This window comes from Populus alba, chromosome 6 (assembly GCF_005239225.2).
Source record: "Populus alba chromosome 6, ASM523922v2, whole genome shotgun sequence".
NCBI classification, from domain to species: domain Eukaryota; kingdom Viridiplantae; phylum Streptophyta; class Magnoliopsida; order Malpighiales; family Salicaceae; genus Populus; species Populus alba.
Genome location: NC_133289.1, coordinates 6,483,985 through 6,509,197, shown reverse-complemented (window position 1 = coordinate 6,509,197; position 25,213 = coordinate 6,483,985). Strand labels below are relative to the sequence as shown.

The 25,213-nt window shown below is 31.7% G+C and overlaps 3 protein-coding genes, 1 long non-coding RNA gene and 1 pseudogene across 4 annotated transcripts; 3 read left to right on the top strand and 2 right to left on the bottom strand.

The window, feature by feature from the left end:
- Nucleotides 1-1,586: 1,586 nt before the first annotated feature.
- LOC118033627 (uncharacterized) lies at nt 1,587-2,229 on the top strand. The gene is made up of 2 exons (XR_004684890.2): nt 1,587-1,710; nt 1,825-2,229. It is a non-coding gene; the product is annotated as an uncharacterized lncRNA (long non-coding RNA).
- Nucleotides 2,230-6,850: 4,621 nt separating this feature from the next.
- LOC118033626 (methyl-CpG-binding domain-containing protein 2) lies at nt 6,851-11,023 on the bottom strand. The gene is made up of 6 exons (XM_073409700.1): nt 11,005-11,023; nt 10,578-10,626; nt 9,326-9,940; nt 8,809-8,862; nt 8,502-8,659; nt 6,851-7,325 (listed from the first exon to the last, which is right to left on the bottom strand). Exons 3-6 carry the CDS (start codon nt 9,919-9,921, stop codon nt 7,120-7,122), a joined length of 1,014 nt encoding a protein of 337 aa, XP_073265801.1. The 5' UTR covers nt 9,922-9,940; nt 10,578-10,626; nt 11,005-11,023; the 3' UTR covers nt 6,851-7,119.
- A 5,334-nt stretch (nt 11,024-16,357) lies between these two features.
- On the bottom strand, nt 16,358-16,902 carry LOC118033625 (mitochondrial import receptor subunit TOM7-1). The gene has a single exon (XM_035038672.2). It carries the CDS (start codon nt 16,832-16,834, stop codon nt 16,610-16,612), a length of 225 nt encoding a protein of 74 aa, XP_034894563.1. The 5' UTR covers nt 16,835-16,902; the 3' UTR covers nt 16,358-16,609.
- A 2,271-nt stretch (nt 16,903-19,173) lies between these two features.
- LOC118033624 (uncharacterized) lies at nt 19,174-22,517 on the top strand. The gene is made up of 2 exons (XM_035038671.1): nt 19,174-19,477; nt 22,293-22,517. Exons 1-2 carry the CDS (start codon nt 19,310-19,312, stop codon nt 22,338-22,340), a joined length of 216 nt encoding a protein of 71 aa, XP_034894562.1. The 5' UTR covers nt 19,174-19,309; the 3' UTR covers nt 22,341-22,517.
- Nucleotides 22,518-22,667: 150 nt separating this feature from the next.
- On the top strand, nt 22,668-24,308 carry LOC118033622 (probable glutathione S-transferase; annotated as a pseudogene).
- The last annotated feature ends 905 nt before the right edge of the window (nt 24,309-25,213 follow it).

The window sequence follows — 25,213 nt, the reverse complement described above, 5'->3', positions numbered from 1 at the left end:
AATATCAATAATCAACTTAAAAAATGAACATTTGAATGGAAACGTGATAACTCTATAAAAAAAAATTTGAAGCTCAATTCCTAGTAAATTAAATGTTGAAGGATGAAATAAAAAAATCAAATTAAACAAAAAAACATAACTCAAGTCCACCCCAATCAATGTGTCAAATCCGTAACCTGATTTTCAAATCAAGATAATCCTATAAAAAACACATTGAATAACACTACATAACTTAATTTTCAAACAAACCAATGTTAATTGGGAAAATAGAAGAAAAACTTAATTAAAAAAACCAACAAAAAAAAAAACTTGAGTCAACCCGTTAAGCTAACAACTTGAAACATGAGATTGAGATAACCCCATACAAAAAAATAAAAAATCAGAAAGCCCAATTCTCAACAAACCTAATATTGAAGGATAAAATTGAGAAAAAAATCAATTTAAAAAAAAACCCTAAAAAATATTAAAACCAACTTGTGCTAATATTTGAAATCCGTGACTCGGGTCATAAAATCGAGAATAATTCCATAGCAGGCAAGCTTGAAAAAATCATGAGGCTAAATTTTAAACATATCAAATATTAAGGAATGAAATTTAAAACATAATTTAATTAATAAAAGGGATAAAAAAAACAAACAGCAATCATAAGAATAATTATTAAATTTGGATATATAAAAATTAAATCAAACTAAATATTGAGGGAGAAAATTAAAAAATAAAATCAATAAAAAAATAATTAAAAAAAAGGAAAAATTAAAAGAATAAAAAACAAAATTTAATACTAAAATAAAATATCAAGGATACCTTGTTCATTATTCTTTTGATGCTATTTATTTTTAACTTGTCATTTTTCTTAATTAAATTTTTTATTTATCATATTTGATTCTTATTTTTTTATTTATATTTATTTATTTATTTTTGAAATAACTTTTTTTTAATTTGATCATCTTTCAACTTTTTTATATGATAAACTTTGTTTCAATTTTTTGATTGTTATTTGTTTTATTTGAGGTAATTTATGAAATTTTTTTTTTCTATTTTATTTTTCTTCAAATTTTTTATATGGTCACCATTCTTTTAATAAACTTGAAAAATTTTAAAACATTAATAATTTATTTTATAGTTTATTTTTTATGATATAGTCATGAAAAATATTTTACAACCCACTCTCATGATACTACTAAATATATATAAAAAAAAATTAACTTTTTAAAAATCTATTTTTTATAAAAATTTTTTTAAAAAAATTATTTTCTAGCAAACAAACGGTGACATTTCTTTATCACTTGTGCTATTCTGTGTTTTTTTTTTTTTTTTTCTTTTTAGCTGTTTAAATATTGAAACTGATGTATATTCTAATTAATTAACAATTCACCTTATACATATACTAGATTAATCGTGGCCATGGAGGTAGAGTATACAACACATCATTAATTTGTATGGACAGCTAATTAAGTTCATGCATGTGCTCCAGATGATTTGTACAAGCTGATCAGTAATATTCTTTTCTCGTTTATTTTTTCACAAAGCATGCCCATAAGAAGGACTAGGTTTTATATATATATATATATATATATAAACACACACACACACACACACAGGACGACTGCATGTCCTCTGGAAAAACAGAAGATCACCTACTTATTCTCTGTGCCCTAGGAGGAAAACATGGTGTTCAAGTGGTTCCATAAATGAAGCCCTTCAAACAATGTTTGTCTGTTTTTTTTGTTTCTCATGTGGTCATCTTTAATCCCCTTCTCTCCTTCTCTGTCTGTCTTTTCTGTTCTTGAACATGTATCATTCTTCAAGTCGATGTTTTTTCAGGAATATACATGCTGGTAATCTCAGAGGCTGCAGCATGACGTCACGGTCTAGGGCTCTCCCTCAACGTACGTGGGTAAAGAACAAAGACAAAATAATGATTTTTGTTGCTATTTTTTAGCACAATAATCTTTTTGTTACGCAGGTTTTTACAGTAGGGGGCCTCGTATATTTATGTCTCTTAGAAGATAGTACGTACAAATTTTTGGAAAATTATTTACAGCATGTGGGATCAATTGACAAGTCTAGGAGTCCTTGGTGATTCCAAGAAAGCATGGCCATGGCCTGGTTGCTAGTTCGTTGTTATATTTGTGGATATCAAGCATGCAAGATGGCAAAAAATTGGCCGATAGGACTCCATTTTTGTTTCTTTTATGTGTTGCAATAATTAAATTTGCCTTCTAAAAATAGTGATAATTGCCCATGCCATGCTGCCGACAAATTAAAAAAAAATTCACATATAAAAATAATAATATCCATATTAAAAGAACTTTTTTAATAATGTCAAATTTATAAGTCCACCTAAAATCTTCTAACCATGTTATTTGAGAGGTAGTTTAATTAATCAAGTCTTAAGTTTATTCTATAAAAATTACTATTTTAAATTTTATGAATTTCATAATTATTAGAGATTTATATAGTTGTTAATTTTAGAACTTATAAAATTAATCAAAATATATAAAAACTAACCCAAACATCCACGTTAATAAAACAAAAAATCAGCTCATTCTATAAAAACTAAACTGGTTGACACAACAAGTTAAAATAGGGTGATTGATATGCAACAATCTTTTTTTCTTCTTCTTCTTCATCTTAAACAGATCAAAAACAGATTATTTTTTATTATCTGATTTAAGAACTGATTTTTTTTAAGAAATATCTACTTGAAGTTCATATGATAATATTCTCCTAGACATGCACGGAAAGGTCTGGTTCACTAATCTAGCCTGGTGGTGCGAGGACAAGAGCATTGAATGCAGAACACTTGCCGACTTGATAGGTTTGTTTCTTCTTCAGAATTTGATCCCACAAGCCAGCTACCGCCATTGATGTAGGCCTGCAAGTCAAGTCCTTTATGTAGTCGAGGCCTTTTCTATCCAAATTCATCCTTCCTCTATCTCTTGGACCACACATGATGAAAAATTGAAAGGGATGCTGCTGCTAGAGATGCCTTCTTCAGACGCGATACTGTAGGGTCTCTAAATCGTTGGATTATTACATGGTAAATTGGTATCTTGCAACCTCTGATAAATAACGACAGATGCAAGGAAGCAGCCGAGACCCCATTTCTATTAAAGACTATCTTCTGGTCCTACTCCTACTCCCTCAAGCCCATCAGTTTTTAATGCACGTCCATCGATCACATGGAAGGTTCTGTGTTGTGGCTGCGAGGCTGCTTGGAACTGTGTAGAAATGGTGTTTCCACGATATTGTTTTTGCATCTTTTAATAAAAAATACTTTAAAAAACAATAATTACTCGTATAAATGTTAAAGATACAGTTTGATGGATGATGGGAAAAGGGAATGATTGTGTAATCTGTTGAATCATGATGATAATTACTGTTGATCATGTTCAAAAGGTAGCGAGGTTGTTCTTATCTTTGAAAAGCATCAATCAAGTCCAAAGCTGCTGCCTTTTACCAACTCTATCCTGTAATAATGTCACTTTTAAAGCAGATTCTTAGGTATGGACCAATTTCTGATGGCTACAATTTCAGAAATAAAAACCCAGATGCCATGGGCTACTCTAAGATAGGCACAGGCACAGAGTCACGGTTGGGAGGATATATAAAGTGATCGGTCCTGTGACTGTGAGTGATTTGCTAATATGATGATGGTGACAAAATGAATATCTATGAATTTCTTTGACCTAATGCTGTTTTTTCTTCGAACATGGGAATTCTATTGTGTATTGTGTATGAAAGATCGCCTATAGTTTACTCACTGTTATATTTTAGGATATTGTGATCAATTTAGGTTTTCTAAAGAGAGAATTTTAATTCTGAAGAGAGAAAAGTTATAAATCCAAGAGAGAAGGTTTATGATGTGCTTGGTTGTTTTTCTGATATAATATATGGTGCTATTTTAGTCATTTCAATAGTTTTGAAATATTTCGTGGACCAATGATTTTTTTATAAAAAAAATTAATGTAGAAGCAAAATATAAAATTGAGTAAACTTTTTCCAAAAAATAAAATATAAAGTAATTTAAGAGGTTCTTATGCAAAGCCAATTATTTCCTTGTATGCCTAGTTGGAATGGTAACTGCACAAAAAATATATATTCTTAGACTTAAATAATCAATAAAAATGATAAATGATTTAGTTTTGATAAGTGAAAAGGGGTCCGAAAATATGAAAAAAAGAAGAAGAAGAGTAATACCCATTTTACAGAAACTATATAAATTCCATGTTTTTATAGCTTTTGAAGGTGTAGTTTGTGTTTAAAATATGTTTTACTTTTGAAAAAAAACCACCATACCTTCAAGTCAAACACATTTTCAAAGACATGAAAAGAAGAAGAAGAGTAATAACCATTTTACAGAAACTATATAAATTCCATGTTGTGCTATTGTTTCTCTGAAGAATCATAATTGGAAGTATATGAGAATTAAGGTTTTTTATAAAATCCATATGCACATAGAACTTATAAAATCTATAAAAATTCCATGTTGTGCTATGAATCCTGATGCCCAGAAGCTGATGCACGCCAATCAATCAGTCCATAAACAACCAAAAAGATGTTTAGAACCCCAAAAAATATACCTCAAATGCATGGCAGAAGCAATCTTACATGAATCCTTCCAATCCACCTCTTGGATTGCGCTGCAAGGGGACATTGTGCTTCAACACTCCCAGAGACGAAGCTTTCTTGTTCATATCCACATTCAGAGGAGGCCTTGCCATTGCAGAAGCCAGGGAAATATCCATCAACAGCTGTGCCTCTGCTGTGGGTGAAATCGATGGCAGCATGTTGGATTTCTATCGAACCATATCACTATATGGCGGGACCTTTCTCCTTCCTGTTAACATGTATCTGTCAAAATTGGGTCCCATATGTTTCCAAGAGACTAGACTAGAAATTGATATCAGGCCAGCATGGGTTTGCTGATGCACTGTGCTTGATCCAGGTGGAGTCGCAGAATTCAGACGAAGAGCCTATGATTGTCAATGAACACTCCTGTCTTTTGTAACTAAGAAGCTGAATTTCCTAATGAGCTCATCATGGTTAGCCCAGGAAGAAAATCCTGTTCTTGTAAATGGTCCAGCAGCCTGACGAGCTTGATATTACAGAGCTTCCAGTTATGGATTTATGGTCTGGCCATAAGAACCTACGAAAGATTTCCAGTTAGGTTCATGCTTCATTGAACTCAGAGGGGGGAAAAACATCATAAACGAAGATGACAATTACTTGTTCTATCTCGACCTGTCCGGTCAATGAACACTCCTGTCTTTTGTAACTAAGAAGCTGAATTTCCCAATGAGCTCATCATGGTTAGCCCAGGAAGAAAATCCTGTTCTTGTAAATGGTCCAGCAGCCTGACGAGCTTGATATTACAGAGCTTCCAGTTATGGATTTATGGTTTGGCCATAAGAACCAACAAAAGATTTCCAGTTAGGTTCATGCTTCATTGAACACTTCTGTCTTTTGTAACTAAAAAGCTGAATTTCCTAATGAACTTATCATGGTTAGCCCAGGGAAGAAACTACCTGATATATAATCACGATCTAGCTGCGAGATGAGTAGCATGGGCTTAGCAGGGAAGGCACATGGGGCTGGGCTCAAGGTTTTGTGGCATGCTAGCTGAACTAGCTTGTTCCATGGATCAATGAGTTGTTACCATGTCATAAAAAAATTTACAAGATGATCAATCAAAATAATCTTAAGACAAGATAATCAATCAGAAATGGTCTCAACATCTATGATAATAAACTTATAAGACATGTCATGAGATGATCAAATATATTTACTATCTTCTTATGGTTTAAGAGTTTATCTTTCAAGTTATTCAAAGTTGGAATATTCACAATTCAGTTTTATTTGATTTTGGCTCAAAAATTCAATCAAATCAAGAATTGTAATTTCTTAAGAATATGACCAGACTGAATCAAAACCTAGATTAAATGATATTATTTTTTTAGTTAAAATAGTTGAAAATACATTAAATAAAAAAATAACTCATAAGTCAACATGTACTTGACTTATGAATAGAGACACAGTCCACACATTAAGTTTTTTTTCTTTGTTTTTCAATATTAAATGGCACATGATATGTCATCTACTCTCTTTATTTATTTATTTTTAATATTAAAAATAAAGTTTCTAGCAACCTTGTGGTCGATGGAAAATCAAGCTTTGAATTTTATTTTGTCCAAAAATATAATTTTCAACCTGGTTTGATCTAAAATATATATAAAAAAACACCATAAACACCTTAATAAACACATATATGGTCTCAAATAACCTAAAACCAACCTGAAAACTCAAAAACCAGCTTAAAATCAAAGAACTTCTTGAACTTGAATTTACTGTTTCAGACAAGTTGATGGACAAGGGGCACATAAGCTAAACTTTTCTAATTAAATAAAAGTTATTGTCATCAAAATTAATACTTTTCATAGCTAGAATCAATGTCAATCGAAACTTTATATTTCTTTCACCATGATTCAATCACTCTCTCTCTCTTCTCTCAAGTTAAATACCAAGAAATAAAAAAATTAAAGTTTTAGACTTTCTAAATATTAAGATACCAAAAATTTATAATTTGAAAAGCATTATCAAAGTAAACTTTTTGATTCAATTTAAAAACTACCATCTATTTTCTTTGCCTTTTTTTCACTCTAGTCCATTTTTCCTTTCCTTAATAAATTTGAAGCAATTGGCATTTACAAAAGTTTGATGACTAAATATATATATAAAAAAATCACAGTGAGTCCACAGTGAAATGGAAGCGGAAGCACGGTGTTTTTTGCCACATGATTTAGAGCTTGTATATAATATAATAATAAACATGCCTGCAAGATAGAAATGGAGATACAAACAATACTCAGTCAAATTAAAAACTCCATGAACAGTCAAGAATATATGATTCTAATTTCTAAGGGTGAAAGACACCCAGAAATCCTCTAGTATGGACAAAGTAAAACAACTATGCATCCTCCCGGACCCATTTTACTGCCTTGTTTGTGTTGGTTCATCAGAACCCTGTGGTCGAAAAACATAAGTATTGCAAGACAAAACAAGACAGCAAAACACCAACTGTAACATCCGGTCATCAAAAAGGATATGGAACAAGCCTCACAAATCGGAACCACTGTTTCTAGATTGATCAACCTCTTCAACTTTCGCTTCATCCTGATTACATACTGGATTGGCAGTCCTGTAATTCTGTTTTGATTGTGTCCTGGCTTTCTTCTTTACTGGTCGATCAAAAGAAGGAGAAGCAGAGGACTGAATCGGTGATGACGGTGGAGGTAAGAGCGCAGGCTTGCCAAGCTGGAGTTCTGTAAAATCACCCGGACCAGACCATGTAAAACAAGGATACTGTCAGTAGTAGGCTTTCACATCAGTAATGCTATCTTTAATTCAAAAGAAAATCCCAAGCAGGTTGAGTCAGCATTGTGGTCAAAAGGTTAATCCAGTTGGGCGAGAGGTTCTCAAATATTTCTTTCCAGGGCCACCCATTAATCAATCAGAAGTTTAAGTTGTAACCAACCCAACCCTTGAAGAATTCATTTCAGGTTGTCTAAAATCATGGACATGGGGACATCAAATAGAAAACACTTGAGTGTTTATTAATTTGTGGTATGGATTCTACCTTCAGAAACTAGTAGATGAAACTAAATTAGTTGGTAAGAGTTTCTCTACAGTGTTATTAACATAGGCTGGATTGGTTTATCTCACCCAATCAACAATCCACTTGAGGCAGTTCTCATATTCCAGAACCACACAAAAACCAGATGACTAAATGCAGAATCAATCCAGCCTGAATAGGGTTCAGGGAGTTCATGGGTTGACCACAAAATACACTCCTGCTCACATGAAGAGGCAAGAGTGCATTCCCTTGTTGTGGTGAAGCCACATATTGTACAGATATTGAACGGATGAGTTCCAGTTTTCACCTCACAAGCAAAGTAAAACTCAAACTACGATGTAATCAACCTTGCAGTTATTTGACCCAGATTCTAGAATCCAGTAGAAAAGTAAGAAAACAATGGCAGTCGAGGATTCTTTGGAATGCAAAAGCACACAGGTATCTGTATGGTCTGGCCCTCACAAAATTTAAATAACTGGATATCTGTTTCATGTTAGAACTGGCAAAAACTTTACACAGAAAAATCAATTAAAATATCCTGACCAACACAGTAAAATGAGAAATTTCCAAATATGCAACTTTTGAAATCCTACAGCAAACGTGCAGATATTTATAGAGAACTAGAGGGAAAAGGCAAATTTCATTTGAATTGCCTCGGATGCTTTGGTCATGCACGTGTGAAGCTGTGAAGACAAAAGTTACTCAAGTCTGAATACAGAACTGCATTCCTTCAGATCGATGGCTATGAGTCAAAAGTTAAAATTGATGGAAGTTTGAGTCATTGAAATAGAAAGCTAATCCAGTTCACCAAATATTCTTTTCACTTCATGTTAGCAAGTAAAGCAAATCAGCTTTTTCTACATACCTTCACCGGGTTGAAGATGTCTAGTATCATCACATGAAGCTGATATACTTGGACGCCTTTTTCTCACATAGTTTTCCTGCAGAGGCTTTGGGATTTGAAATGAAAACTGTGAGAGAGTTACACCATATGTCATATACTCTGGATGTTCAATTAAGTACCTGCAAAATCAAGGGATTTAACACCTAAAACAAGGATCACCCACAAGATTATCTAGCATTACATACATGTAGAGATTAGTTAAAATGTGATAAACAAGGGGCATGGGCTAGGCAATATAGCAATGTTCAAGTAAGAGGAGTGAACTTACTTTTGGACTTCCACCATTGAGCGAAGTCTCTTGCCTGATGGTGATTGATAGTACCTGAAAAATTAGAAAAGGAAATCACAAGGTATATACTGAAGAAACCATGATGGTAGAACCATGATTTCCCAGATTGGGACCGCTAGAGATCTTGATGCAGACATGTACATATTCAAAAAATGGGAAAACTGATTAAGAGGACAATGCAAAGTGAGTAAAACTACATTACATCTTATAGAAGACAGGAGGGGGGGGGGGGGGCGCCATACAAGAGTAGCCAAATGACATTACAAACTTAGTTGTCATCATCAATTAAGACTTTAATCATTAGAAGAATACATAATACTCAAATACAGTTGAGGAGGAGTTGCTTGTGCTCGTAGAAAACATGGAAGGCTTTAAGGTTCTTGCTTAAGTTTTTCCATAAAATGGAAAATATGTGTGAAATTAGATTACAGAAGTGAGCAAACTATTATGTCAAGCTCAGTAAAAGAGAGTTAAACAAATAGGTCGGGACACGTACACATCTGCAAATTTGCTACTTCCTTCGCCCCTGATTCGCAGCAACCTTTGCCAGCCAGGAGGGGGTTGAGCTATGTTAGGCTTGTCAATAGCCCACAGCCTACTCTCATCTTGAGTGATGTCTGTTGGATCATCACATGATATATCAGGTCGCCACCCACGAGCAGTTTCACAAAAAAAAGGCTCTTCTAGAATATGTTCACGTAATTCTTCATATTTCTTCTTCGTCGGGATGAGTCTCCACTTAAAACAGTTGGCACATTGTACAGTAAAAGTTCCTACAGATGGCAAGACTCTAGAAGGCACATTTGGGTCTGAATATCTTCCAAATGGATGCTGGAACTGAATAGGTTGAGGAAAAGGTTCAATTTGACCAGCACCATTAGCCACAGGGTCATAAAGGACCAACTGTTTAGAGGAATCTTCAATTGATGGGTCATCAATATCCCCTGTATCATGAGAGTTATCCTCTTTTGAGGAAGAAACTTCTATGGGTTCCTGAAGAGTGCTCTGCAAATGACCTGTGTGACAGGAATCAGTGCAGCAATCTGCTTCCTTTTTTACCATACGGAAAGTTTCTTCAGGATGGGACTGCATCTGAATATGTCTTAACCACCTAACAGACAGTCATAAAACTAGATCATAAATTTCACCAACAATGAAGAAATGATCTTCTTACATTTATTCAAATAGAAGGAAAATGTCAATAAAAGGAGGATTGAACATCCTTGTAAAATTCTAAAGAAACAGCATAAAAATAATGCAAAAGGGCTTTCAAAACCCTTTCAAACATGACAAAGAACAAGATCTATATGAACATTTAGATAATGATCATGGTTCAGATCTAACCAAAAAAGGGTAATGTACCAGTATAATTATAAAATGATGTGGGATTAACATGTATCATTTGCTTCTTCACACATGCATAAGTAGTTTAGGTAAAGAAACCATATTCTTCTTCTGTAACAGACCACCCCCACCCAAAAAAACAAGAAGTAGAAGCAAGCAGAAGGCAAAATAATTAAGCTCATCTATAATTATAGACATAGATCAAGTAACCTAAAAGATTATAGCTCATTTATTTATCACCCCAGTTCACCATTAACACGTTAAGTTTTCATCAGAGCATCCATGCATCACTTAAATAGGTAGGATAAAAAATTAAAAAGTGCCTAAGCAGCATGCAATAAAAAATGAAAAATCCTCTAATGACAAATCAGAATAAGTAAAATCAACATGGATTACCAACCTACCTATATATGCTCTTTAAAACATGGAAAAAAAAGAAAATCCTCCTGTAACCTGCACAAATGAAAGAAACTCAATAATATCAATCTAGTCTTAAGACTCTGGACCAAAACAAGTATTGAAAAAAAAATACACACACAACCACAAGATTTTTCCAGTAGTTGAACTCAATGTTGCATGTTGCCCAAAACTGAACAAAGTTTAAAACCCTCCTCCCCTGTGTAACTACTCAACCAGACAGTAAGCGTAAATTAAGATATTTGACTATATTAGTAGGATCTAAGAGCAAGCAAGAAATATTGAAAACAACCATTTTTAGCATAAAAAAACATCGACACTGACAAATCACACTTTCCCGAAAACCAACACAACAGAAACATAAAAACTCCAACAATGAAACCCCATGATCACAAACCAGCTCGAATTCCAAACCTTTCTCTTTCTCAGTAACCAAACAAGCATTAAGGCAACAGGACCTGATCTGATTGACAAAGCAGAAGATCCAAAACACAGCAAGAAAAAATCACAACTTGGAAGAGAAACAGAGAAAGAATCAAGCATACACAATTGGTGAAGATGATGTGATCGGAGCCGTAGGTTTGCATGAGAATGGACTGGATCGTAGGGTGAAGAATGTGCAGGAGAAGTGAGAAAAATCTCTTTTTTTTTCGTGTTTTCGCAGGTTACAGACAGACTCTCTGGGTTTTGTTGTCTCCTTCTTCCTCAGCAGTCTTTTTTAATATTTCCAGTCTATAAAAAGGTCATGTTTTCAAGGATGATAAAAAGAAGAGCCCATAGAAATATAAATTACCATTTTTAGTTCCATTTATTTATGATTCTTACTGTTATAGTTTTATTTTTAATAACTTAAATTAGTCCTTGTATTTTAAAAAATAAACAGTTTAGTCCCTTTTCAAAAAATTATGGTATGTTAGTATCTTCCTTGGTGAGTTTTTTTTTATTGTTATTATTAACATGGATGTACAGGCCAACATGAATGCATCTCAGCTAATTTCACGAGCCTTAAAGTTAACGATCATATAATTTTTCAATAGCTATTATATTAATAATAACAAAATTCAAACCTAAGATCATAAGAAACACAAACTTTTTACTTTTAAACTCTTATTATTAGACGACCTGTTTTATTAACTTTTTTATTATTATTTTGTTGGTTATTTTTATTTTTAAAATACTCACTCTTCCTTGAATTCATAATCATCAAACTCAAAGCAAATAGATATATAAAAGATAGTTTTTCTAATTAATTGATGAAGTTATTCTTATATTGTGCAGATAATATTTTATTTTTGGATTTTTTTTTATATGTATAATAGATTAAGTTAAAAATAGAAAATATATAAGATAATCCACGGAATAGTTGAAGTATGTAAAAAAATTATTAATGAATCTTTGTTATTTCACCATCCTCGAATAATTTATTATTTTTTATATGAATTTTTTGTGTTGAGGTGTCACATATTAAAATATTTTTTTTAAAAAAAATTATCTATTGAGAAAAATGACAAATATAACTATGATACAAAGCAACTAAAAAAATAAAAGATATATATATATATATATATATATATATATATATATATATATATATATATAAGGCAAACAAATGGCATCAAACCAATAAGGTTATAAAATGTCATGGATCAAACTTAAACAAATAGGCTAACAAATACTTTTTGAAACAAGATGGACTAGATTACTTGTTTCTTGACAGTCTAAGGACCAAAGTTAATTACAAAAATTATTAGTTTTTTTTTTTTTCTTTTTTACCTAAGAGATAAAGAAGGTATTCTAACATGGCCCATCTAGGTTGGATAGATTTATGTATAATAGATTGACTTAAAAATGTAAAATAGAGAGGCCACTACATGAACGACAGGAAACACAACTTATATTTCCTAACATAATAAGTTAACAAATTGGTCTCCGTTACCCGGGAGAGGGCTTGGTGGCCCCAGATCATCAATGTGCTTGTGCCAGCGTAACATGCAGGTATGATTTACTAAATTAATCTTTTTTTCTTTTGAATTATTAACATTAATTAACAAAACACTATTAATAGTGTTTTTTTTTTCATTTCTCTTGGCCTCTTTTTTTATTATCTATATTTTTTTAAAAATATATTTTTATTCTTATTGAAAATTGAATTTCATATTTTTTTAAAATTATTTTTTATAAGATTATCTCAATCTCATAACATGGATCACAAAACTGACATGTTAACTTGGTTGGCTTAAGATTTTATTTTTTTTAATTCTTTTTATGTCATTATAAAAATATTTAGTTAATTGAGAATTAAATTTTATGATTTTTTTAATTTTTTTCTATGAGGTTATTCTAATCTCATAACTTGCGTTACGAGTTTAGAATATTAACTCAAGTTGACTCGAGTTGGTTTTTTATGTTCTTTTTTTAATTATTTTTTTTATATTATCTTTCAATATTTAGTTGATTTTAAAATAAATTTCATAATTTTTTTTTAATTTGTTTTTTATTAGATTATCTCGGTTTCAAGATCAGGGATGTGGGTTTGATAAGTTAACTCGGGTTGACTTGAATAATTTTTTTTTTTAATTTTATCCTTCAACATTAAGTTTATTGAAAATTAGGCTTTATTATTTATTTTGATTTGCTTTTCATTGAGTTATTGGAATCTCATAATTCGGTATGCAGATTGGCAGGTTAACTCGAGTTAACCCAAATCGATACAATATATTGTATTCTCAATATTTTATAAAAAATATCATCTTAAATATTTATTTTGAGTCAAATTACGCTTTTGTCGGACGTCTAGGTTGCTTGTGGAACCGTTAAGTTGACTAGGTCATATTAGGTTAATCCCTAAACATTTTAAATTTCCTTTTCTACTAAAATAAATCATAACAATGCCTAGATATTTTTTTATGTTAAAGATTTTTCTCCGTTAAGGTTGCATGACGACACCAAAAGAAGCTATATGTGACTTCAGAGCAACAATCCATAAAACAAACGGAATAAAATATCATAAAGTAAGCATCTCATACTTATATTTGATCAATTAATTTAATTGAATTAAAAAATAAAATTTCTTTTAAAAAGCTAAATTTAACAAAGAACAACAAATATAAAGACATGAGATAATTTGGGTTATTTTCAAAATTAGTAAAAAAATCCTATAAAAAGCAAATAAAAAAAATAACAAAGCTTAATCTCCAATTAAATAAATATTAAGGGATGAAACTGAAAAAAATATGAGCTTAAAAAAAGAAAAGAAAAACCCAAACATATTTTCTAAACTCGGGTTAATATTCCAAACCCACAACCCACAAAATCCTAGAATTGGGCTCAATCAAGAAGCGCAATTCCTAGCTAATTTAATATTGAATAATGAAATCAAAAAAAATATATCAATTAAAAGAAAGAGAATTAAATATGATAGGAAAAGAAACTAAAGAAGAATGAAGTTGTAAGAAAAATATTTCAAATAAAACAAATAACAATCAAAAGAATAAAGATCAAATCTGACAAATAAAAAAACTTAAAAGATGAAATTGAAAAAAAATATTTTTATGAATTATTTCAAATAAAACAAATAATAATTAAAATAATAGGGACTAAATATGAAGGAAAAAAAAATTAAAGTGTTGTTTTGAAAATTTGTAAGGTTAGGTGTGAAAATCAAGAACAAAGAAAAAAAAAAAAAAAGATCACGGCATCAAACCAAAAATCAATAAGCTACACACACAATTTAGGAAGATAGAGGCCACTAAAATGATTCCAACAATGTTAAAAAAAGCTCTTTTTGGCTGCCAAAATTCGCCGCATGCGTTGCTTAAACCCAATAAAGCGATGAACACACTGCCTCATGCAATGCACGTACTTACCATTTTTTATTTTTAATTAATATTTTATTTTCACTAAAAACCAAAATGTTCATTAACCAATTTGATTATAACCAAAAAAAAAAAAACTAGAATGAAAAATACAAAATAACCCCGAGAATATCAGTTAAATAAATTTTACTTTTATGAATAATGTAGTTATTTTATTATGCTTAAAAAAGTAAAAATTAAAAAAAATCCTAGACACTAATTTTATAAATTGTTTTTAAAAGTAATTTAATCACTCGACTGTAATTTAAAAATGTAAAAAAAAATCCCAAGTTCTGATCAATTCAAGAATAACTAATAAATCTTGCAAAAAAATCATATTACCTTTAATAACTAGTTTAATGAATTAATTGAAGGTAAAATCATCATTATACTATTCTAATTGCCGGTGTAATGAATATGTGTGCGCCATGAAACCCCAATCTTTTTTTCTTTTTTTTTATAGACAATTATTCTACACAGTAGAAACTGATAACTAGCACAATTTCACTCGACATACTGAGACACCGAGTTAACCAAAACAACCATCTTGAAAGCACGATCTGATGATGGGATGATGCTAGAGAGTGGGATTGTTGTTTTCAGTTTCTCATTCCTAATTGCCCTCCAGTGTGGATTGGTCAAACGTTAATGACCTAAAAAAATCGAATACAAATTCTCTATGAACAACAATCGAAGGAATTCAACAGAGAAGTATAACCACAGTTAGACCAAATTGAAAGCGAACATTCAAATAGGTCAGATCTGATTAATTCTGCACTCTCTCTGGAACTTTAAGCTCTCCTCGGCATGCATGCAATTTGTACAAATCTGTTCAGGTTTCCTAGAAACCAAGTCAAAAAACACACGCAATATCGGATATACATCTGCCTAAATTGTTCCCGGCCAGAGAAAGGTAAAGAAACAGAAATTTACGGAATTTAATCCAAGTAATTCAATTCATTGAGCTTTCTTTCCTCTGACTTGATTTTCGCTTTCACTACCTCCATATGCAAACATCGTGGTATTCACAAAGTTCGTTCCATGGCCATAAAAGGAATCATCAACAAAATCAGCATGGAGATATTAAACCGATGATCATTGGGAAAGGCAATGCCATTTAAAAGGCTTTAAAATATTTTAAATATATCATCAAAATAACATTTATGGCGATACCATGTGTCTGAGAAGAACTGCTACTGTAGATACTGATACTAATTCTGAAAGCTGATAGCTACACACGCAACAAAGAAGAAAAACCATTGATGTTATCTAATAGCATGAATGAGATTCAAGATAGAAATAAATTCATCACTGAAGGAGATAATAGCACACAATTGTCAAATGTTTGAAATACTCTCACCAAAACTAAGCAGCTCTGCTTGGTAGGGGTGGGGGGACTTTATCAGCTATCAACACCACAAATCATAAATTCCCCAAAAGAATTTTCTATTATAATTATGAATTTCCTACTTGACAGGACAACAATCGAAAAAATCACAAAATATGAAAGGAAGAAAAAAAACCCATGCTGTCATGAATTTCGTCTTGATTACTTACTCTCTTTCCCAAATATCTAATGAATGCTAACTAACTTAAAACATAAAACTTCGGGATTTTTTTGTTGCCAGGTAATAATCAAGCTTCCTATCAGTCGAACTATTAAATTTCCTATAATTTAAAAAATAAAATCTATCAGTTTGCACCCCCCCCCCACACCCACAAAAAAAGAAAGAAAGAACCTCTGCTCTCAGCTGTACCCAGAATGCATTTCATTTCCTGTTCCGCAACTAAGCTCATTATAGAACTATAGTGATCCATTCCAAATATCAATCAATCCATCAAGAAACAAAGAATAAATCAGGAACATAAACCAGCAAAAATAAAGAGTATAACAGATAAAATAGCAACCATGATTAATCGTTAAATCACTCAATTATTACTGAGTAATAAAAGCTCAGAACTTTAACATTCATACTAATAATTAAACCATCCACAAACCAGCATAACAAGGTTCACAACTTTAACATTTATACTAATCAATCCATACGTTTAAACCCCCCCATAAAACAGTCAAACCTAGCAACCCCCATTGCTCGGAAAGATGTAGATTCGACAGATAAGCACGGACCCGTGATAGAACAAGAGAAACTACGATCTGGGTTGAATCAGAAAGGACTAAGGAGCTGATGAATCTGTGGCTTAGGCTCAGAGTTCATTCCAATGATAATAATCATAGGAATGAATCCATAGTGAGTGATAACTTTGGCCTTTTTAAATGACCATGTGCTCCATTCTTTGAAATACTGTGACGCTGATTTCTCTTCCATGCCTTTTGCTCCCTTGCCGCTGCTGCTCTTGCCTTTTGTCTTCAGAGAAACCCTAGACGCCATTGATTATTTTTTTCCTTTATTTTTTTTGGGGGAGGGTGGGTTAGCGCTTTTAAGAATTGAAAACCTAGAACAGCCTTATATTTATGTGTTGGATTTTAATTGTGTGACGTGTTTGGTGTGACTGATTAACATGTCAAGATTAGAAAGATTTAAATGGTTTATCATTTTTTAGTTTATATTATTTTTGGCTGATTATATCTTGCTTTTAAATTGATCATAGCTACTCATCAAGTATTAAAAATATATTTTTCTTGTTATTTTGAAGTATTTGTTCGTAAGAAAGTATTTTAAAAAAAATAGATTTACATGTCAAATAATTTTCTTGTTCTTTTGAAGTATTTTTTGTTTTCTATATAAATTTATAAGGTGATTATTTTTAATTCGGTTTAGTTTTTATCTAAAAAATAACAAAATTAATTTTTTTAAAAAACCAAAACTAATTCAAACTGATCGATTTTAATTCGATTCAATTATTTTATATTAAAAACCAAAAACTATATTATTTTTTGGGATTGTTTTTGTAATTTCTAATGGGTTTGGTTTCAATTTAGCTCGATTTTTCGGTTCGGTTTTTTTATTAATTTTAGTTTGGTTTTTTTGTTTTCAACTTATAAAACCAAACCGAATCAATCAGTTTTTTTTAATATTTTAATCGGTTTAATTCAGTTTTTTTTACAGTTCAATTTTTTAGGTTATTTTTTTCTAGTTTTCTTGATTTAATTAATTTTTTGATTTTTTTACTCGTCTCTGTAAATTTATATTAGATTTTGAATATTTGAAATTAATGTCACAGTTATATTGATGAGAAATTTAAAAAAAATAATAAAAAAAACTGCCGACTAGAGAATAATGGAGTTTCTAATAAATTCTTATGGACTTGTTTGTTAAAACAAAACATCCTTTCAATATAGATTACTCAAGCACCATTTCATTGTCCAAATTTGCTTTATTTTAATTCTTTTAATAGGATTTTAGGTGATGTAAATAAATAAATTCAATTATTCTTTTGAAGTAGCATTGACACGTCTAATAATTTATCACTTGATCTATCATTTTACAATGTAAATTTATATTAGAATCCAAATAATTGAAATTGATGTTTACAATATCAACTTAACAATAATAATGTTTTTTAATCAAGAGTTATGGATTTATTTATTAAAAACTAAACACCCTTTTAATGCTCAAGAACCTTTTCATTGTTAATTTTGATCTTCTTTCAATTATTTATTATTTATTATTGTATTTTAAACGGTGTAGATAATTGATTGTATGTTTATCCCTTTAATTAATCAAAATCAAACATGCTTATAAAATATATTTAAAATAAAAAATAAAAAATAATATAATATTAAACAAATTTTTGTAAGTATACAAAACTTTATAAGTATATGAAACCAATATCATACGAATCTTAGACCCTATTTATTTTGTTTTAAGAAAAGTAGATTTTAAAAAAATATTTTTCAAATTTTTACATGTTTGTTTAAAATTTTTTTTTTTTTACTATTAACAAAGTTGGTCAATAAAAAATATTTTACAGTCAATGAAAAATTTAGCTTGATTGCTATATATATATATATATATAAAATCTTATATTATAGATAAAATACACTTTTTAGAAGTTATGAAAAAATAAAAAAAATATCATTGATTATATTAAAACTAGTCCTTGATATTTTGATTGTTATATACTTTATTTTGAATTGTTTTCTCTCAATTTCATCCCTTAAAATTTAATTTAATTTGATTTTTATATCATATTTGGTCTTTATTTTTTTATTTTTATTTCATTTCTTATCCTTTTCTTAATTGAGGTTTTTTATCTATTAAATTTGATTTTTATTCTTTTAATTGCTATTTATTTTATTTGAAATAATTTATGAGATTGATTTTTTTATCTATCAAATTTGGTTCATATTCTCTTAAATATTATTTTATTTATTTTTAAAAAATTAAAAAATAAATTATTTTTAATTTCATCATTGTATATTTTTTTTATTTGTCAACCTTAATCTCTATTCTTTTAATAATTTTGAGAAAATAAATTAAAACGCCAATAAATTATTTCCCAACTTATTTTTCTTGGTATAATTAAATAATAAAAAATATTTTCTAAAATATTTTTAATAATACTATCAAATATAAAAAATAATTAACTTTTTATGAATAAACTTTACATGTAAATTACTAAAAAAAAATGATTTCCGGCAACAACGTTTATCAACTCACCATTTCTTATTTATAGTTCAATTTAAGCTGGGCTTGTAATAAAGCAACGAAGCCCACTTAGTTTCACACAAAATTCTCAATAGACAACCCAGTCCACCAACCCAAACACTTCCCAGTTTCCATCTCACCCGTTACCTCAAAGACAACAAAAACCAGACAGGCTTCATTCAGTCCCTCCACACCATCAACTCTAGCTGAGCCGGAAAGGGAAGAGAGTAGAAGAAATCAGAGAGCGCAGGAAAAATGGGAGGAGGAATGGAAGCAAACAAGAACAAGTTTATCGAGGATTGGGGTTCAGCTCGTGAGACTCTTGAGCAAAACTTTCGCTGGACTCGTCGTAACTTCGCTCTTATTGGTATCTTTGGAATTGCTGTCCCTATCTTAGTCTACAAAGGCATCGTCAAAGAATTCGTAATTTCTACCGACCTTCCTCCTTTTCTTGATTCTTATGTGATTTTTGAAGTGGGTTTTCTTTTTTGTGTCGGGTTTTTTCTTGATTTAGTTTCGATCTGGTTGAGTATTTGTAGATTGAGTTTTTGGGGTTTTGTTTTGAAGTTGGTATTTTTGAGTGATTTAAGTGTTTTTTTTTCGGGGTTTAGCTTTTAAATGTGATTTCTTTTGCTTGGTTGATCATTTGTGGTGCTAAGTTTTGTTGATTAAAATTTGATTTGGGAATGAAGATTTGTAACTAAGCGTGATGGGTTCTCATTCTAATAATCGAAATGATGTTCGTTTATAAAATCTGTTTGAGTCAATCCATGAGAACCCAAAACAGTAATGGAACAAGCAATATTTGTTGAAAGGTAGTCGATTGATTCTATTTAAAAGTGCTCTCAAGCTCAGCTACATATCTCATGTAGTCTGTGGCAACCATGCTTGTAGAAGCTATATTATGGATGGGTATAGGGAAATGTCCAGACATCAATTGTTTGATTGGTAAGTGGTTTGTTCAGCTACATATCTCTTGTAGTCTGTGGCAACCATGCTTGGAGAAACTATATTATGGATAGGTATAGGGAAATGTTCAAACATCAATGGAACAAGCAATATTTGTTGAAAGGTAGTCGATTGATTCTAGTTAAAAGTGCTCTCCAGCTCAGCTACATATCTCTTGTAGTCTGTGGCAACCATGTTTGGAGAAACGATATTATGGATAGGTATAGGGGAATGTTCAAACATCAATTGTTTGATTGGTAAGTGGTCTGTTCTGCTGTTACTGATGGTTTTTGGAGCAGCATAATTATTTTTGGGATTATGGAAGGTGTTATCGATTGGTTTGTAATTTTTTTGTCAGAAAAGCTTCTGATGAATTAAAGGGTGGAAAAAGGTTGTGCTTTTGGGAGGATGTTCTCTGTGAGGAAGAGTTTTTGAGTTTGAACTATCTGGATGTTTTTGAATATTCATGACGTAGGATAAAAGAATTATATACAAGGAGTAGAAGGAAGAAAACGAGGAAAGAGAGGACAAGAAAGGGGAGAAACAAAGAAAGAACCTATTAGGGTAGGAATAGAAGGTTCCTTTCAACAGAGATGAGAATTTCTTCCCTCAATGGGAAATAAAGCCAAATGGAAAACTAACTGCCTGTTAAGTTGTTAAAAATGGGACCCATTTCCTGAAAATATCTTTATGAAAAAAATAAATAAATCTCATTTTCAAATGAGAGTTCACTAAGTGGAGAACTGACAAGTTTTGCCAATGTATCAGACCTGGAAGTTATCTTTTTCTTGCTTTCTAAGTTTAAAGCTAGATGGTGTCTGCCAAATAGAATGCACGGACTGGTATAAAGCTATGGAAAATAATGGTTTCAAATATTTTACCATGTACAGTCTTTGCCCTGGGTTCATTTGGAAATTAATTGAAGGTTAATCTATTCAATACTTAGATAATATTGCCCTGCCGCTGCCTCAATTCAATTCTTAAAACAAATATTGGGGTTAGATCAAGTTGCTTGTGGTTGTGGTCAGAATTGTTGAAGAGAAAACAAAGAGTTCATGCTTTTCAATTGAGCTTGATTGACATTTGCTCTTGGTTCTAATGCTTTGTTTGGTTGCTAGTGGAAATTATTAAGAGAAACAAATAAGTATGCATGTTTGGCTTATGAAGTTCTTATGTGGTCCTAGAAAACGTATGCCAGGTGAAGTTTTGCATTATTTAAAAAACTATAGGATTTAAAACTTTGTTTTCTTTTGTCAATTGGAATGGAAACTGAACACTGGACAAGGCTCCTTGTCTGTCTATATCATCCTTTCTGTTGCTTGTCTTTTCCAATTACTGGTAGAGTGAACTTCACAACTCATGTTGGTTGGCCAACAGTCAGTCTTGTTTTGGTAGGGCAGGCTCTTCTAGCTGTTGATTAGCCTCCTTTTCAGTAAAAATTAGATTTATTTATTTATTCTTACATCTTTTCCTTAAAAGTACAGTTGGACAAAGAAAAGAATGCTCAACCAATATGACAACCAACAAAGACCCTTATTGCATAAGAGCTTCCCCTTCTCGATCTCTATGTCCTAGACTTAAAGATAAATCACATGGCAGATGGAAATAATGATTAGTCTTTTAAAATGTAAGAAGCAGAAAAGATAAGAGATGATCTCTATTGATTATAATAATAGATCTTGTCATCTTTAAGTTCATCTTAACAGGTTGAATCATGCACAAAAATGAACTTCACCATGTTTTTAAAAGACTAATAGATCTTTAAGTTCTTGGTTTTGGAGCTGCTGACCTTGTTCAATACCATGTTTAGTAATTTGACATCCATTCTTTTGTTTTAAGGTTCCAATTTTCATAAGTTTTTGTTTTTGGTGGCAAAATAGTGAAGAATTCCATGCTCAAATGTTTTTAGCAATGCATCAGAAGTGTGACCTCTTGAAATAGGGATGTTATTGTGTGTTGCCATTTAAGCTTCTTCCTTTTCATTTTTTTTTGTTTGTTTGCTTCTTTTGTTCCATGAGCATATTCTCCATAATCATAGCGAGACATTAAAGTCCATTGCCTGCACTTTTTGTCTTCTATATCTCTGTAAAGTTTTCAGATTTCGTATGTTTGAAGTCAAGACTTGAGTTTTCAGATTTCATATTTTTATTTGGCTAGTGAACTCAATAGATCTATGCTGCATTTTGTTTGCTTGTTATCTTATTTTGATCATCTTGATTCTTAGATTGTGAATGATGCTGTCCATGTTTAACTTAGTTGCACCCTGATGCTCTGATAACTTTGGTGACAGAATATGCAAGATGAAGATGCAGGCAGGCCTTACAGGAAGTTTATGTGAGTTTCCCAAAGTTGTTTGACAATAATTATGGATGAGGAAAACGGGGTTGTCCATAAGAACCTGCAAGCTTTGCCTTTTCCGTTTAACTTTCTTTCCTGCGTTTGATCTGTAGCATGTGGTTTTAAGGACACATTTCCTTTTCTTTGAAACCAATCAATTTGCTGAGAATTTTGAATATTTTCTTTAATTCTGCCTTGACATGGTTGCAGTGCTTTCATGTTAAAATTTCTTGCATTTGCTCATGTCATAAATCTCGCTTTCCCATGTTGTCATTAAGTTCTGGTAGCAAGGTTAGCTTCCTATGAGAAGCTCAAAATTACAAGCTATTTCGACGAACATATATATGTGTGTGTGTGTGTGTGTGTACTTGACCCAGAGACTTGTTCGTTCATGTTTCTCCTCTTCAACTTCGATTAATTCTGGTCAAAGCTCACCATTTCTGTTCAATTTAAGAATCATGGAAGACAAACTCAAAGGATGGGAAAAGGAGGCCATTCATCTCATTGTAATTTGAGAAGTAATTACCTAACTACTGCCGTTGGCATAGAAGACACATTAACGTGTGTTTGTTTTGGAAATGTTTGATGCTTTTCACTTCCAAACCTATGTTGCACAGCAGGTGCAAACTTCATGCAACCTCAAAAACAAACAATCCAGTCGAACCACGCTCTGTGTTTCTGAAATTCAACAGAGTGGACTGAAAACTGCAAAATATGTTCTCTATTTATACCTTAATGGCATTACCATAACTTGGTCTTCAAGTATTCGTGCATTTAACAGGAAGACTCCATTCTATACTGACAAGAGTTATTAGTTCTTTTTTTGTCATTGAGTGACAGTCAGCGATGCAAATTTCTTTGAAATTTCAGTTGGCAAAGGATAATAAATTCCCATAAAGAAAGACCAAGTGTTTTCAGCATTTAATAAAAAAAATGTTTTAAGGGATGGACTACACTGAACTTCATCAGTCATGCCTCCCCTACAAATATATGCACTGGTCTCATTCGCTCAACAGACATTCCTCCCCTATAAATAGATGCACTAATCTCATCCAAACTCATACTATCACCATAGCCAGCTATAAGAGAATAGCTGATAGCTCAGTTGGTCAAGCTTTGAAGATGGCTGAAGAAGTTATCCTCCTTGATATCTTGGGAAGTTCATTTGGGATGAGGATAGCCTTGGGAGAGAAAGGGATTGGATATGAATACAAGGAAGAGAACGTGCTTGATAAGAGCCCTATGCTTCTCCAGATGAACCTAGTTCATAAAATGGTTCCTGTTCTGATCCACAATGGAAAACCCATCTGTGAATCTCTGGTCATCCTTCAATACATTGACGAGGTTTGGAAACTCGTTTCCCGATCTGTTTCCCTCTGATAACTTGTCATCTTTCACGAGCAAGGTTTTGGGCTGATTTTGTTGACAAAAAGGTAAGCTACAATTTACTCTTTTCCAGAAATAGTTCTTTTACTCCTGGAGTGTAAATTTTCTTCTGATTTACATGCGAAATATGGTCCAGATATGTGATAGTGGGAAATGGATACTGATGACCAAAGGAGAAGTACAAGAGGGAGCAAAGAAGGAGATGATAGAGCGTTTGAAAATTTTGGAAGGAGAGCCTGGAGACAAGCTTTACTTCGGAGGTGAAAATTTTGAATTCCTAGATATTGAAACTCTTCCCTATTCAGAATATAGAAATGACAGTTATTTTTTAAAAATATTTTTTAATTAAAAACTTATTAGAATAATTTTTTTAATTTTTTTTTAATATCAACATATCATTCCGATCTGAAAACACATCATTCCAAAAATATTCACCTACAGGTTTAGTGGGGGATTTCGACATGGAGATTGGAATTCCACAGAAAATTCGAGTTGCGAAAGCACCTCGTGAGTGTATTATATCCTCATCGTAGTGTTAATGCTGAATTCACCATGCACTGTTTGGGATGTTATGTGGAGAGAAAAATCTGTTTTCTGCACTTGGTTTTGGCATACAAGCTATGAAGCAATAATTCTAGACCCCGTTATTTATTACTACATCTATTATATTATAGTTTTCTCTACAAAGCTCATTAGAACAAACTATCTATTTCTATCTATCTATATATAAAAGGAATAAATAATCTATCAGCAGGAAAATAGGACTCTCATAGCAACCCCAAATTTTCACAGCTAAACACCATCTAACGGGAAAGCATGAGACAGAAACAGAGCAGAAAAGATGAAAATACAAAGTTAAATGCGAAACCAGAAAAAACAGCAAAAATCACAGCAGGGAACCGGCTTTCCTAAACAAAAGTGAAGCTGGATAATCACTGCCGAGAACTGGCTTCTCTTTGCAAAACATAAACAAAACCTGAATAAAATTTGTTTCTTTTATTATCAGTTGAGTGATACAGTCATTTCAAATCTAAATAGGGAATTGCATCAGATAGGCACCACATATTTCTCAATTCATGACAGACAATACACCAGTAAACCGCCTCTTAACAACTTATACGATTAAACTAGATGTAAAGGTACATGGCAAAGCATCCAAACCAAGTTTCAGACTTGTAGACAAACTATAAAGTTCAAAGTAAAGCTGGATAGAGCAGAAAATCCACAATTCTGAGAACTAGCTTTCACAAGTCAGTTAATTTGCCAGTCAAGTTCTATATCCCCCAGGAGTTCTTCCCTGTGAAGAAAACAGCTTAAGAATTCCAAGTTAAATCATGTGTTCATAATAACCTATTCGTGTCCATCGCATGGCCCCATCCACGTGCATACACATTATGTCTGGAAGGATGAGAAAAGGGGGTAAGATAGAAACCAATCAGCATAATTCTTGCAGATGGCGAAGAATAAGTTCAAATCCTAAGGTCATCA

Excerpts from the sequence above, each read along its gene's own strand:
- LOC118033626 (XM_073409700.1), bottom strand. The coding sequence starts at position 9,921 with ATGCAGTCCCATCCTGAAGAAACTTTCCGTATGGTAAAAAAGGAAGCA. Across the intron at positions 8,863-9,325 it reads AGTAGCAAATTTGCAGATGT|GTACTATCAATCACCATCAG; the intron begins GTACGTGTCCCG and ends CTAATTTTTCAG. Across the intron at positions 7,326-8,501 it reads ACATCTTCAACCCGGTGAAG|AACTCCAGCTTGGCAAGCCT; the intron begins GTATGTAGAAAA and ends GTGATTTTACAG.
- LOC118033625 (XM_035038672.2), bottom strand. The coding sequence starts at position 16,834 with ATGGCGTCTAGGGTTTCTCTGAAGACAAAAGGCAAGAGCAGCAGCGGC.
- LOC118033624 (XM_035038671.1), top strand. The coding sequence starts at position 19,310 with ATGGGAGGAGGAATGGAAGCAAACAAGAACAAGTTTATCGAGGATTGG. Across the intron at positions 19,478-22,292 it reads AAGGCATCGTCAAAGAATTC|AATATGCAAGATGAAGATGC; the intron begins GTAATTTCTACC and ends CTTTGGTGACAG.